At 34.9% G+C, this 17,007-nt stretch overlaps 1 protein-coding gene across 1 annotated transcript in view; it reads right to left on the reverse strand.

Annotated features, from left to right (window-relative positions):
• The window catches only part of LOC128985109 (uncharacterized), a 43,509-nt gene extending 36,503 nt beyond the window's left edge, over positions 1-7,006 (reverse strand). The window contains exons 1-2 of the mRNA XM_054404490.1: positions 6,954-7,006; positions 4,977-5,092 (exon numbers count right to left, since the gene is read on the reverse strand). Of these exons, the coding sequence (XP_054260465.1) occupies positions 4,977-5,022 (46 nt within the window). The 5' untranslated portion in view covers positions 5,023-5,092; positions 6,954-7,006. The remainder of the gene's footprint in view (positions 1-4,976; positions 5,093-6,953) is intronic.
• Between the last annotated feature and the right edge of the window lie 10,001 nt (positions 7,007-17,007).

Here is a 17,007-nt window from a genome sequence, read left to right on the forward strand (position 1 = left end):
GCCTAAATTGCTGAGTACACCAACTGTATTGGTAGGGTTTGGTCAAAACTCTCAAGTTAAACCTATTGGTAAAGTACTACTTAACTGTTCCTCTCGTAATGCGAACAAAGTCAGTAATGTTGAATTTGTAGTAGTTGATGTCAATTCTGTTCCTTTACTAGGACTTGAAACCTGTGTAAAACTGAAGTTAATTGAAAGAGTGCCTATTAGTTGTAAGCCTGTTGTAAATGAAAATAGTATTTTTGTAAATCCTAAAGATAAAATTGCAAATCAGTACCATGATGTATTTGAAGGTCTAGGAAAATTTCCAGGCAAAGTTGAAATCAAACTAAAGCCAAATGCTGAACCGAGAATCTTTCCACCTAGGCGCATACCTTTAAGTTTAAATGAAAAGTTAAAAAGCACTTTGGATAGGCTAGATAAGCAGGGTATAGTCTCTAAAGTTTCAGAACCAACTGAATGGGTTCAAAATCTTGTGATTGTTGAAAAGCCTAATGGTAATTTGCGTCTATGTCTTGACCCTAGGGAAATGAACAAAAATATCAAAAGAGAGCACTATCTGATTCCCAAATCTGATGAAATTTTAAGTAGGCTACATGGTAAAAAAGTTTTTTCAGTGTTAGACATGAAAGAAGGATTTTGGCATCTTAGGCTAAGTGAAAGTAGTGCATTGTTAACTACCTTCCATACTCCTTTTGGTAGGTATTATTTTAATGTTTTGCCTTATGGCCTGTGCTCAGCACCAGAGATCTTTCAAAAGCATTGTAAAGAAATATTTGGGGATATTTCAGGATGTGAAATATATTTTGATGATCTTATTATTTTTGCTAAAGATGAAAATGAACATGACATGATCTTGAAAAAAGTACTTGACCGAGCTAGGGAAAAAAATGTTAAGTTTAATCTGTCTAAGTTCCAGTACAAAGTCCCTGAGGTTAAGTTCTTAGGTCAATTAGTCTCAAGTGATGGCATTAGGCCTAATCCAGAACATGTGAGAGCTATTGTCGAAATGGAAAGACCCCAAAACAAGAAAGAATTGTTAAGATTTTTAGGTATGACTAAGTATTTGTCACAGTATATTCCTAACCTATCGACTTTGTCAGCACCTTTGCGCAACTTAACTAAAAATGATACTGATTGGCAATGGTACCCAGAACATGAGAAATCATTTTGTGAGTTAAAGAGTAAGTTAGTCTCTGCCCCAGCATTAGCTATTTTTAATAGTTCTAAACCAGTAACCCTTCAGGTTGACGCATCAAAAGATGGCCTCGGAGCATGCTTGCTTCAAAATGGTCACCCTATAGGCTTTGCATCAAGATCATTGACTGATACAGAGACCCGTTATGCTCAAATCGAGAAAGAGTTACTTGCTATTGTCTTTGGCTTTGAACGTTTTCATCAGTTAACGTATGGTAGGCTAGTTACCGTACAGACTGATCACAAACCATTAGTTTCTATAGTTGAAAAAGATCTTTGTAAAGTGTCAGCTAGGTTACAACGTTTATTGTTAAGACTTTTGAAGTATCAGTTTAAACTCGTGTATGTACCTGGTAAATTGATGTTTATGGCCGATACATTGTCTCGGTCTTATTTGAAAGACCCTGTTACTGATGATCCAGAATTTTCTTTTGTTGTACATACTATTAGTAAATATGTGGCTATGTCTGAACAAAGGAAACAAGAATTTATTAAAGCCATTGATGAAGATGAAACTATGACTATGTTAAAAAAATATCACTTAGGTTGGCCCAAGTTCAAAAATGCGTGTCCTAAAAATGTACAGTTTTATTTCAATCTTAAACATGATATTAACTATGAAGGTGGTTTATTGTTTCTTAATGACAAAGTAATAGTGCCAACTAAACTTAGATTGAGTATGTTGAAGAAAATCCATGAAAGCCACCTAGGTGTAGAAAAGTGTAAAATTCTTGCCAGACAAGGGTTGTACTGGCCTAATATGTCTACAGATATAGAGGATTTTGTTCTAAAGTGTCAAACTTGTGAAAAGTTTAGGAGAAGTAATGTTAAGGAACCTATGTTAAGTCATCCTGTTCCATCAAGGCCATGGGAAAGAATAAGTGCTGATATCTTACAATTTGGTAATAATGATTACTTGGTTGTTGCAGACTCATACAGTAGATGGTTTGAATTGTGCTTGTTAAATGGTAAAACAGCAAAAAATTTAATAGATGTACTTAAACCGATTTTTGCTAGATTTGGCTCACCAGATGTTTTAGTATCTGATAACATGCCTTTTGGAAGTGTCGTGTTTAGAGAATTTGCAGATGAATGGAATTTTAAACTGGCTACTATAAGTCCTTTGCACTCTCAGTCAAATGGCCTTGCTGAAACATTTGTCTCAGTAGCTAAGAATATATTGAGGAAATGTAAGGACTCTAAGAAAGACATTAACGTAGCTCTAATGTTGTACAGGAATACTCCCTTAAAAGATACAAAACTGTCACCTGCACAAATAATGTTAGGTCGGGTAGTCAAAACAACATTACCAACTGCTAGTTCTGTGTTAAAACCTATTCGTGTAAACAGTAAAGAGATTAAATCAAAGTTAGAAAGTCACAAAAAAGTTGTAAAAGCTTATTATGATAGAGGATCACATAAGTTACCTCCCTTTCAAAAAGGTGATAATGTTATTGTAAAATCAGGAAAGGTTTGGGAACCAGGATTAATTATAAGAAAACACCAGACACCAAGATCCTATATAGTTAAGTCTAGTAATGGTAATGAACTAAGAAGAAATAGGGTATTTTTGAGAAAATCCTTTAGCAAATTCCCTTTAGTTTCAAGTGAAGATCCAATGACTCAGTTGTATGATGAAACTGATAGGCCTATTGTTCCACCTAGGTTAACTCCTGCCTCAACACCTAACCAAACTAGCTTGACTCCTGTCGCAACCCCTAACCCATCTCAATCCCGAACAAGGTTTGGAAGAGTAATTAAAAAACCAATAAGGTTTGAAGACTAATTTTGTTTTGTAAATATTGTGTGTTCAATTTTGTTTTCATGAACTCTCAATCCTTATTTTTAGGGGGGAGATGTTATATACATAAGCTATATATTATATTTTACCATTGTAGGCCTATGTAAGACTACTCTGTAGGCCTATGTAAAACTACTCTAAGCTAAGCTTATGTGACTTCTTCTTGTTCACTACTACTTCCGTGTCATCTCCAAAATGTAGCTTTGTGCTCTGTAGTCTGTTGATTTTATTATCAAAATAAATCTTTTAAATCTACTTTGTGTAGTTATTATTTAGAAGCCCAAGAAGAATTAAGAATTGGGAAATAACTTTGATTGCCGTTTTAAAACGTTTTACGAGAAAATCAAAAACCAAGAGATCAATAACCTCGGGACTTGATTAACTCATATAATTGGTCGACTGTACTATAGTTCTCAACTGTGAACGTTGGTTTTTGGTACCGGTTCTATTCCTTAGAACCGTTGGTACTGTTGGTAGTAGCAAGAATCATTTTTAAGTACCAACACATCACTGTACTTTACAAATTAGTTATCGTTGGTGTTGCACCTTATTTATTATTACAGGCGTATTCAATTTAATTGATGTCTTAACTGTACAATTTTTGCTTTTTCTTTCTTGATTCCAAAATGTTAGTTTATGCAAAGAAAACGATAACGCACTTCAGTAAAACATTTATTCAGCTAACCATAATGAATTGTTTAAACGCTTTACGTTGTTTATGTATCAATAGTTCGTGGCCTATTTTGGTAATATTTCATATAAATTACCAATCGTCTATACCAGGGTGGCTGGACCACCCTGGACCAGTCGTCTTCATTTCATATAGTAAGCCGTCATTTCGGGTCATCATCGGTCCAAGCAAATATACATTGTTATGATGAAATTTGATGACATTAACAAAATATTTTAGATACTAATTTTACAAGTACTTTGTTATGCTTAAAGCGTAGCAAACCCCCTAATTAAGTTCTGTATTTTTGTGTGTATGTCTGTTAGTAAAGCATTAATGTCCTTATTTCTCAGTGTTTCACGGAAAGGACAAAAGTACCTTTATAATGAAAATGTCAACACGAATAAAGTGTTAAATTAGGAGGTTGAAGTAGTACCTTAAATACTTTTAACCATTGTGGAAGGTAACTTTCAATTATAGGCCTACATTAGGGCTATGCCTCATAGATCTATAAAGCATTTTTTAGTTTAATCATTGGATTTAACATATGGACCAACACGACCCAGGTTACATTTAATTTCGAAGCATTTGTTTTGGCTTGAAACTGTCAGATACTGTATTTGCGAAGGTTTATATACTGTATAATAGTTTTGCCAGCATATCTGAAAATATGCAAACCAAATTCTGTTCTTAATAAAAAGGTTTCAATAACTGACTACAATAAGATCCCCGTGCGTAGAACGGGCACACAGCTAGTTGTAAATATGGCTGTTATTCGTTTTGAAATAACTCCTTTAATACTTTGCAATTGCTCGAATTCGAGCAACATGTACACTAGTTAAAACAACAATACAACAATTGAATAGTGTGAACATTTTGAGTAAAATTGCATTTAGGGATAAAGCATTGTGATAATTTTTGTGTTAATAATAATTTTGTTTCATTGTAAAATAAATGAGCATTTATTTCAATGTAAAAAGTAAGAAAACTCTTTTAAAAAATAAGCCCTGGGTTTAAGTCTTACCATGAGACTTGTTAAAGCTTGTTATCTAAATGGGAAATCCACCAAAATGTTTGTAAAAAACAAATTTAAACATCATATAGCCTTTTAAACGCCGGCACCTATCTGCAGATTTATAAGTTATTTAATTTCAAAATTAATTATTTTGATCCTCATTTAAAATAACATGATGCTCCTCAAGAAGTGAAGCCAGAGAAATACATACATGTCTCAGAAAAAAAATCACACCCGTACTTATCATATAAATATCTTAATAAACAAACAAATGAACGATCAGTTAAGCTTACCGCCAGGTATCTTTGTGTAGCCCTCCTTATAGACAAATAAATCCATTGACCCTGTAGGAGTGAACACTCAATTCTTGAGGTGGCGTTCCTATTCCAATGACCGCGTGGTAAAACACCTATAAATCAAAATTAATTCTCTGTATTTTTAACAGTTTAATCCTAAATCAATCAGATCAAATATACCTACTCACGAAATCCGGTTTTGTTCAGTTGGTTCAGTTTGTTCAGTTGACCAGACAGTTATCTCAACTCTATTTTCAATTTTAAAAATACACCATATAACGTTTCCTATTGTTTTGAAATTGAGTTTCCAATTTCAAGCTGTCATTTTCGACGATGAAATTTAGGTCGGGATTTAGGAACACGCCAATGCATTGTTTCGGAATCTCTATTAAATATTAATATTTTTGCGATCGACTGATTAATTGTATGTAAAAAATAAATGAAAGATTTTGTTCAGTTCTTTTACCTAATATTTTTCTTTAGCCTGTTTAGAATTAATTACAACAGCTGATGATTGTTAAATAATTCATCATATTGAACAAATAAACATTGTTCCATTCTGATTCTGTTCTTCTTGTTAACATGTTTTACCCATCGATCTCTATTATTACTACAGCAAGATCGATGGTTTTACCATTGACTATTAGATACTGAAGTAGACATCCCATCTATGGACCAGCTGAAGCCAATTTTTTCATTAAAAAAGAATGTAGTTGTGTGAGCCAGTCACAGAATGCACTAGTGTCTAAAGTTCTTTTTATGCCTCTTTTTTTGTTGCTGGTCATAACAGTTGCTGTAACTCATCATAAGTCATTCCCTATGTTTGACTTGGTTAAAAAGAGCGTGTTTTCGGCAGAATTTAGTTATTTAAAATCAGCTCAATCTGTAGGTGGCTCACATCAACTACGACGATTTTGATAAAAAAAAACCTGGCTACAAATTTAACATGGGGATGGAATGTCTAGTTGTATTGATAATTTTCTCTCTCTTCATTTTTCAATAATACACACGAACACTCCACGGATTTATTTCTCAACTGTCCATTTTTCGTTTCACTAAGACACGTTTTCAGCGGTTACCAAATATGAGCGTAACCGAGTCGAAAAATTAGATATAAAAGACTTTTATATCTTAAGCAATCAAAAAATTAAACACGTTTAAATATTGTAAATAGATTATAGTATTTTATTTGTATTGTACATTGTTTTGTTTTATTTGTATGTTTAGATTTGTATAAACAGGTTAAGTGTAAGAGAGGACCATGTGGCCCTAACTTTGCCTGACTAAATAAATCATTTTCATTTCATTTCATTTCATTTCATTTCACGTTTCTATCCAACAATATACGCATGTTAAAAACTGTTTACAAACAATTTAATTTAGAGGACTTTTTAACTTAAAAATACATAGTGATCCTTTACCAAAACGTCAAAAGATGTAACTTCAAATAAATAATTGATCTACAGTATTAACAAATCGCAAGTGCATATTGTTCAAATCAAATGAAAATGCCATTAATTTCTCATAACAATTACAAATTACATCTTATTAATTATGTGCAAAAGTGTTTACAATATTGTTTAGGTTTTTTTTTTATAACAAATATTTTCTGAAGAAGTTTTTTTAAATTAGTCTTAGCGAAATGTCTTCCTCGAAGAAGAAATACTTCTGTGTGTGGACTAGAGTAGTTGTTTTTTTATGATTTTTTTAAATATAGAGATGAAAAAAAAAGATTTTGCAACGATTTTAAAGTTACGTTGGAGGACTTATTTGTGGGTAACTGACATTATATTTTACAACTGGTTGAAATTGAGTTTCCATTTACTAACTGTCAATTTTGACGATTAAATTACGTCGGATTTTAGGATTACGTATAAATGCGTTGTTTAGGAAGTCATTTTATAATAAATACATTGCAAACTGTTAAGTTTCATGTAGTCAGATAAGTAAGTTCTGTGATGTAATTATACTTACGTTCCAGCGATTTTTCATGGGGACTTCACGGCCAGTCAGTGGTAGAGCCACCCTGTAAAATGCAATATTTCAAACGACCAGTCAGTGGTAGAACCACCCTGTAAAATACAATAATTCAAACAACCAGTCAGTGGTAGAGCCAACCTGTCAAATGCAATAATTCAAACGACCTGTCAGTGGTATAACCACCCTGTAAAATGCAATAATTCAAACGACCAGTCAGTGGTAGAGCCACCCTGTAAAATACAATAATTCAAACGGCCAGTCAGTGGTAGAGCCACCCTTTAAAATACAATAATCCAAACGGCCAGTCAGTGGTAGAGCCACCCTGTAAAATACAATAATCCAAACGGCCAGTTAGTGGTAGAGCCATGTAAAATACAATAATCCAAACGGCCAGTCAGTGGTAGAGCCACCCTGTAAAGTACAATAATCCAAACGGCCAGTCAGTGGTAAAGCCACCCTGTAAAATACAATAATCCAAACGGCCAGTCAGTGGTAGAGCCACCCTGTAAAATACAATAATCCAAACGGCCAGTCAGTGGTAGAGCCACCCTGTAAAATACAATAATCCAAACGGCCAGTCAGTGGTAGAGCCACCCTGTAAAATACAATAATCCAAACGGCCAGTCAGTGGTAGAGCCACTGCAATTAGACCTAAACCGGGACATCCAAAAAAAAAGTTTCAAACCAGCGCCAAATTGTTGAATAGACTTCCCTCAATGTGTAAAAAAAAGTTACACTGAATTGAGTGTCGGGTTTGGGGGGGAGGGGGTAAAAATGGGGTTAAAATATGACTTTTTTTACTTTTTCACAAATACCTCAATAACTGTGCGTTTTTCTTCAAATACAATGAATTACAAAAAAAATCTACATTAAATTTCGAACAAAATGATACCATACAATACCTATCTACTATGAACGGTTCAGGAGATATTGGGGGGTAAATGTGATTTTTCCTTAAATTTCTAAAAAAAATGGTTTTTAAATAGTGAAAAACCATGGACACCCATAGAAAAAGTTTCTAATGAGTGCCAAATTGTTAAATAGACCTCCCTTAATATGTGTAAAAAAGTTACACTGATTTGAGTGTCTGATTTGGGAAGTAGGGTTTAAAGAAAATGGGGCAAAAATAGGACTTTTTTTTACTTATTCGCAAATACCTCAAAAACGGTGCGTTTTTCTTAAAATACAATGAATTACAAAAATAACCTACATTAAATTTCGAACAAAATGATACCATACAATACCTATCTACTATGAACGGTTCAGGAGATATGGGGGAATAAATGTGATTTATCCTTAAAATTATAAAAAAAATTGTTTTTAAATGGTGAAAAACCATGGACACCCAGAGAAAAAGTTTCTAATGAGTGCCAAATTGTTGAATACACTTCCTTAAATATGTAAAAAAAAGTTGCACTGATTTGAGTGTCGGGTTTGGAGGGGAGGGGGTGAAAATGGGGTGAAAATAGGACTTTTTTACTTTTTCGCAAATACCTCAAAAACAGTGCGTTTTTCTTAAAATACAATGAATTACAAAAATAATCTACATTAAATTTCGAACAAAATGATACCATACATACCTATCTACTATGAACGGTTCAGGAAATATTGGGGAGTAAATGTGATTTTTTCTTAAAATAAAAAAAAATTGTTTTTTTGGTTTTTAAATAGTAAAAAACCATGGACACCCATAGAAAAAGTTTCTAATGAGTGCCAAATTGTTCAATAGACCTCCCTTAATATGTGTAAAAAAGTTACACTGATTTGAGTGTCGGATTTGGGAAGTAGGGTTTAATGAAAATGGGGTGAAAATAGGACTTTTTTTACTTTTTCGCAAATACCTCAAAAACGGTGCGTTTTTCTTAAAATACAATGAATTACAAAAATAATTTACCGTAAATTTCGAACAAATTGATACCATACAATACCTATCTACTATGATCGGTTCAGGAGATATAGAGGGCTAAATAGCGTGTAACTAAATTAGGTGTAACTAAATGGTGAGTCGGTGGCTCAGTCGGTAGCGTCGCGGACTTCGGGCCCATGGCAGCAGTGTCGTGGGTTCGGATCCTGGTCACTGCCACTAACTTTTATCAGTACAGTTCACCTTTGTACTGTACCGGCTCACCCCTTGCTTTGCTGGATACGTTCCACGCACAGATCTGTAGTCTATGTGGACGGGCAAATGCAAGGTTAAAAGAGGCTGCCAACCTCTTTTTAATAAAAAAAAAAAAAAAAAATGTGATTTTTTCTGATGCAATAAAAAATTGGCTTTTTTAAATGGAGGAAACCCACGGACACCCATTAAAAAAGTTTGTAATTGGTGCCAAATCGCTAAGTAAACCTGCCTTAACATGTGTAAAAAAGTTACACTGATTTTCCTGCCGGTTGCGGGTAGGAGGGTGTGAAAACGGTGTAGGGAATTTTATTCATAAGTAATTTTGTAAATTTTTTAAGTAACACTTTTTATTTTCCTTTTTAACACATATATAGCGACAATTTAACTAATGACTTACCTACCTGAAACAACAAATCTACCTAGATACGTGAACACAGTGAACTTTCTACCGTTTGATTCATAAGTGTGTTTTATCATTGATTATTTATTAAGTAAAAATATCCGTGTTACAATAGTTATTTACCTACAGTCACCCGACAAAGTGTGCTTCCTTGCACATATTATATTTAGCAGATTATAGTACAGAAAGCTGCTAATTGTTGCATATACTTACTTTTGTCGCAGTTTTTACGTTGTCGTACGGTTTTTCCTTTGTCGCACACCAGTATTCCAACCAAACAACACAAAACAGCGTGCTTTTATTATTCACGTTTTATTTTATTAGTAAGCGTGTACGCTTGGAAATAGGCTAGCAACACTTATGACAAATTTGTAAAATTTTGTGTTTTTAGGGTCAAAAATGGGAAAAACCTATCTTTACCCCATAAAACCCCCGATAAACCCCTGTTCCCATAGTCCGATCATGCTGGTTCGCGAACTCGTTCGAATAAATGTAGGTTTACACGTTTGTACAAAATTTCATCAAAATCGGATCATTTTTGAGTTTTAAAAATAAAAATAATTTCAGGGTACTGAGTTAGTATGCTTTCTTTATTATTTATAATAGTAGCCCTTTATCCAAACAATTGTGTGTATATATATATATATATATATATATATATGAATTTGAACGGATGGTGTTTTTTGCCTCTAGGGACCTCAAAACGAAAAAATAAATCGGTCCCGGGTCCAGGTCTTACCATGAGTACCACGGTAATAGCTTATTCCCTATATGGGAAATTCGCTAAAAAAACAACTTTTTTGAATTGTAAGAAAAAAATCACATTTACCCTTTAATATCTCCTTACCCGTTAATGGTAGATAGGTATTGTAAGGTATCATCTTGTTCTAAATTTAATTTAGATTATTTTTGTAGTTCATTATATTTTAAGAAAAAGGCACCGTTTTCGAGATATTTGTAAAATAGTAAAGGACGCCCCATTCCCCTCTCATTTCTCATAAACCCTTCTTCCCAAATCCGACACTCAAATCAGTGTAACTTTTTTACACATATTAAGGGAGGTCTATTGAACAATTTGGCACTCATTAGAAACTTTTTCTATGGGTGTTCATGGTTTTTCACTATTTAAAAACCAATTTTTTTCGAATTTTAAGGAAAAATCACATTTACCCCCCAATATCTCCTGAACCGTTCATAGTAGATAGGTATTGTATGGTATCATTTTGTTCGACATTTAATGTAGATTATTTTTGTAATTCATTATATTTGAAGAAAAACGCACCGTTTTTGAGGTATTTGTGAAAAAGTAAAAAAAGTCCTATTTTAACCCCATTTTTACCCCCTCCCCCCCAAACCCGACACTCAAATCAGTGTAACTTTTTTTTACACATTGAGGGAAGTCTATTCAACAATATGGCACTGGTTTGAAACTTTTTTTTTGATGTCCCGGTTTGCTCTTTTTTTAAGCTAATTGCACTGTACTAACCCTGCAAAATACAATAATCCAAACGACTAGTCAGTGGTAGAGCCACCCTGTAAAATACAATAATCCAAACGACCAGTCAGTGGTAGAGCCACCCTGTAAAATACAATAATCCAAACGGCCAGTCAGTGATAGAGCCACCCTGTAAAATACAATAATCCAAACGACCAGTCAGTGGTAGAGCCACCCTGTAAAATACAATAATCCAAACGACCAGTCAGTGGTAGAGCCACCCTGTAAAATACAATAATCCAAACGACCAGTCAGTGGTAGAGCCACCCTGTAAAATACAATAATCCAAACGACCAGTCAGTGGTAGAGCCACCCTGTAAAATACAATAATCCAAACGACCAGTCAGTGGTAGAGCCACCCTGTAAAATGCAATAATTCAAACGGCCAGTCAGTGGTAGAGCCACCCTGTAAAATACAATAATTCAAACGAGCAGTCAGTGGTAGAGCCACCCGAGCCACCCTGTAAAATGCAATAATTCAAACGACCTGTCAGTGGTAGAGCCACCCTGTAAAATACAATAATTCAAACGACCAGTCAGTGATAGAGCCACCCTGTAAAATACAATAATTCAAACGGCCAGTCAGTGGTAGAGCCACCCTGTAAAATACAATAATTCAAACGACCAGTCAGTGATAGAGCCACCCTGTAAAATACAATAATTCAAACGGCCAGTCAGTGGTAGAGCCACCCTGTAAAATGCAATAATTCAAACGACCTGTCAGTGGTAGAGCCACCCTGTAAAATACAATAATTCAAACGGCCAGTCAGTGGTAGAGCCACCCTGTAAAATGCAATAATTCAAACGGCCAGTCAGTGGTAGAGCCACCCTGTAAAATGCAATAATTCAAACGCCCAGTCAGTGGTAGAGCCACCCTGTAAAATACATTAATTCAAACAATATTTCTACTGTTCATTTTAAAATGAATATCACTTTATGATACACTTTAAATGAAACTGTTATACAGTGTTAACTTACCCACATCCATGAACATTCACAAATTTTAGAAACCCGATGCATAAAATCGTCCATATCATGTTTGTGGCAGAACGTTCTAGCTGGAAATGGTTAGCTGACTGATAACCGCAGCAGTTGCCAACGTATGGCGGCACCATAATTATTTACCACTTGTGATTGATATTTTTGATGTTTTTCGTAATAAGCAACAACTATTTTTGCTCCAAGTTATCATAGCAGTTTTATAAAGCAAATGAAAAGTAATATAACTAGTAAAAAATGTATATAAATTACAAAGTGTTCGTACATTAATATTTCTTTATTTTTTTATTTTATTAAAAATAGGTTGGCTGCCTCTTTTGACCTTGTATTTATTCGAGAGTGTAACCAGTAATAAATACAATCGAATCTATATATTAATACGCAAGCAGTTTTCTTTTCACAGTCATAACTCAATAACGGCTTGATGGATTTTAAAGTTTGAGGTGTCAAATTAAAGGTATTTTCCTACAGTTACCTAACAATGTACATGTTCTCTCACTGATTTGAGAAAGCAAAGTTTTATGGGGTAAAAATTGGTTTTTCCCATTTTTGACCCTAAAAACTTAAAATGTAGCAATTTCTTTCCAAATTATTTTGTAGAGCTTAAAAAAACAAATAATTTAGTATGTTGAAGCGTTATAATGCACCTAATGATTACGGGGATAATTCCAAAAAATTGTAAATTTAAAATTCCCATGTTATTCTTATGGAGAATAAGTAAACTGTTGTAGTTTGCTTGTTTATGAACATATTTTGATCAAATTTGGAAAATGTTTTTATTTCTTACTAACTATTAACATTTTACAAAAAAAAAACAGTTTTACCCTCCCTGATGCAGCAAACCTAAGTACTTGTTAAACTAATTATATTTGAATAGGGAATAAATGTTATATTTTTAAGTAGACATTTCAGTGTAAATCCAATCAGGCAAATGGAAATTCGCTTAGTCTGCAGGTTTGCTGCGGCGGGGGTATTTTTAAGTTTCTTTTAAAAGCCAGGACCCCCAGCTGTTTTAGGTCCAAGGGGAGATCATTGTAAATCTTTGGGCCAAAGTATGAAAACCCTTTCCTACCCACTTCCAGGCGCACTTTTTGAAAGTGGAGCAAGGCGTCGTACCACCGGGTCTCGCGTTGGGTCATCTCCCCACGTGCCACAAGCCTTTCCACCAGGTACTTAGGCTCTTGCTGAACCAAGACCCGGTGGATGAGGCTACAAGTCTGCACCCTGCACACGGCACCCATTGACAGCAACCCCGCAGCATCCAGGAATGGGGATACACGTTCACGCTTACGGATACCGTAAACGAAACGAACGGCGGAGTTCTGCACTTTTTGCAAACGGGACATCTCTTCCCTTGAGATGCTGTTTCCGAATGCAGGGAGACAGTAATGGAGCACTGACAACACTAGTGACTGTACCAGCTGCAACTTGGCTGTCTCTGGCAGGATGTTTTTGTACCGGTACAGACCACGCAACCTTCCCAAAGCCATCTGGGAAACATAAGTGATATGGTCCGAGAATGTGAGGCCACTGTCAAGTACCACACCCAACGTCTTGACAGTATCTCTCACCATTAAAGGGTTTCCTGTGAGTTGAACTTGCATGTCTCGATTTGCAAGTCTGTGAAGAGTAGTGGGTGGAGCAATATGAAGAACAGTGCATTTGTCAGCGTTCAATTTCAAACCATGTTTGCGTGACCATTCTCTTACTCTCACCAGATCAGAGTTCACTCCTGCAAAAGCTTGCGCAGTGGCCTGAATCTCGTACGAGAAATGCAACTGGCAATCATCAGCATATGAATGCACATTGCAGTGCCTCACACATCTGGACAGATCTGCAGTGTACAGGGTAAACAAAATGGGCCCCAGACAACTCCCCTGAGGTACTCCCCTTGATTTCTTAAGGGGAGGTGAGATATCGGTACCCACCCTGGTCACTTGCAGTCTGTTTTCCAGGTAAGATCCAAACCAAGCGATTGCATCACAATGAAAACCAAAATGTTTCAATTTTGCCAGGAGTAAACTATGGCTTATGGAATCAAAGGCTTGCGAGAAATCAAGCATGACTACAGAGCTACACCTGCCTCCGTCCCTCGCCACAAACAAGTCTGCAAACATATTTAGCAATGCAGTACAGGTGCTATGGTTCTTTCTGAACCCTGATTGTAGTTTGGGAAGCAGATTATCTGCATCTAAAAACTCTGCTAATTGGCGAATTACTATTTTTTTCAGTATTTTGGACATAGCTGGCAAGACTGATATTGGCCTTAAATCATTAAAGTTCGAGGGGATCTGCTTTTTGGGCAATGGATGTACCATACTTTTCTTCCACGCCTGTGGGAATTCACTCTTTTCTAGAGATACATTCATTAGGTGAGTTATTGCATCAATCGCAAATGGGCTGACGGATTTAATCATTGCAATGCTTATTTCATCAACACCGACAGCTCTAGATGTAATTTCATTAATAGTTTCCCTCACTTCGGGTACTGATATTTTTTTTAAACTGGAATTTATTTGTATTTGTATTATGTGTATTTTCACTGTATGATTTAATCAAATCTGCATCAGCTTCAAAAAATGATCCCATTTTTACAAAAAAATCATTCATTTCACTGACCTTAAAATCATTTGGTAAATTATTTCTGCCCTTTCCTGCTGCTATGTCACTCTGTTTTAGGCATTTCCAAAAAGTCCTTGTATCCTTACAGTCTGACAGTTTTTCTGAGAAAAAAATTCTTTTTGCCTTTCATAAATGAAGGTAGTTTGAGGAGTTTGTGCACTGCATCATTCACGATGCGCATACCTCTTCGTAGGAGTACAACATGACAGGGCATTTGTTGTAACTGCCTGCCGTCTTTGGAACAACCTACTTTTATCCATTAAAATGCTTGATAGTCGTCCTCGGTTCGTGGCGGCAAAATGTATTTTGAGCGTTTGGCTTCGGCTGGTGCGTCCTAGGAAACGATCACATAAGACCAATAGATGGAGCACTCCTATCTAGCTAACATTATCATATTTATTTTTATTTTTAGCTGCTATAGTTTGGTTGTAGTTTTGGTTATACCATAGTCGACACCTGCCGCGTCGCGTCGGGCAGGCCTACTAGAATCACAATTTTATTGCGGGGAACTTTTTATAAACGGACGAGTCCCTAAACATGGAGAAATGTTCAACTTTTTATTCTTTGTATTCGCCTAAAAACGATTATTTTTAGCTCATTTATCAAAACTAATGTGACAGTCAGAATATAAAAGAGCGTTGTTTTTAGAGTTTCAAAAAATATCGTGTGACTTTGAAAATTCGTACATTGTAAACCAAACGTCAGAACTTTATCGAACTTTTATTCAATATAGATACATATATTAAAATTAATTTGTAGGTTTTCAGAGTTTTTGTTACGCCCAAAAAGTTTTTGTTGTTAATTATGTAAACTAACTTTTTCTAAGAAACTGTAAAAGCTAGAAAAAAATTAAAAGCGTATTTTGAAGGACATTGTGTTAGTAATAGAAATATTTATAATACAAAGGCGTATTATCACGGATATTATTGATATCAACTAACATTTAATTAGTTGCGCTCGCTACTAGGGCTCATCGCCAGCTGTAAACTAACTTCTGCTCATCACAGCCGGCAGCCACCATCTTGTTGTAGATGTAAAATCCTGACTTCACGTCGCGGCCAACGTGCTCCATCTATTGGTCTTATGTGATCGTTGGTCCTAGGACTGTTTTGGCGCTTGCGTAATTGCTGACTAAGAAGCTTGGGCGTGTGAGTGGTTTTTTTATAAAATGTTTGTTGTTTTTAAAAGTATTAATTTTTTGTAAATAATGTTTTCTATTATATTGCGTGTTCTATTTTATATTTATATGTATGCAGGTTGTGATAAAGGGTCATGTGGCCCTAACTTTGCCTGTTGAAATAAAGGATTTTCATTACATGGGTTTTTAAGTAAATGTATTAGTACAATAATTGGTTTTAATACCTCCGTCAAATAGTCCAACAATAAATATTGCTCATCAGCTTACATGTCGTTGCGAAGACAACATCAAAGCCTGCAACTCGTCAAAAACACAATTATAACAAGGATGAAACGAACATAGAAACATGAAAATGGTACAAATACACAAACATTTAAATAAACACTATCATAATAATACTGGTTTAGTCCGGTATTATTACAATATCTGTGGAATTTCCTAAATTTTACATTTTATTCTGAAACTACAATTTGTAGTTTGCAAGGGCATTTACCTACGACCGTTTTTTAAAGTAGCCATTTCAGTTCAGTTCTTAGAATTGAAAAGTTTCACTTAACAGCTGTTTACTTTCATATCAACATAGTTTCATTTCATATCAGCATAGTTTTTCTCATATCAACACGGGTAACGGACCAATGAGGTTCAAGGATTGAGAGAAAATAAGTACAATAATTGTAATACTTCGAACGTCAACTAATCAGCTGATCAGCTGATCAGTTGACAATTTTAATTGTTGATCCGGCTTGTTCCTGTTGATACTCGCGTATTCTTAACTTAAGTTGGTGAAAGTTAAATGAAGGTTGATTTAAAAATATCAGTTAGTGAAAGTGATGTTGACGAGATAGAAATGAGAGCAGAAACTGTTTGTGCTAATCTTTTGCCACCAAAATCAAAACAAATGTACCATATGCAATTATTACATACCAGCAATTCATTAAATGGACGAAACAAAATAAGGTTAAATTGATAAATGAAAATGTTCTTCTGGTTTATTTTGAAAACCTCTTAACCACTTTTTCACCCAACTCGTTGTGGACCACATATTCGATGCTGAGATCTAACTGTAAATTAACTGTTTCACTATATTATTCAGTTGTCAAAAAATATATGCATACAGTATTTATGGTAAGAATGCTGCTAGCAGAACCTATTGCCTGAAAAAGTAACGTATTATTTAACAAGGTTTTACAAACACGTAATTACATGAAATCAGCTGATTATACAATAAGTCGTTGCATCACTTTCAGTGACAATGACAATAAACGAAAACATAAC

Source organism: Macrosteles quadrilineatus, unplaced genomic scaffold (genome assembly GCF_028750875.1).
Source record: "Macrosteles quadrilineatus isolate MER2022 unplaced genomic scaffold, UCM_ALF_1.0 Scaffold_2__2_contigs__length_208266976, whole genome shotgun sequence".
NCBI classification, from domain to species: Eukaryota; Metazoa; Arthropoda; class Insecta; order Hemiptera; family Cicadellidae; genus Macrosteles; species Macrosteles quadrilineatus.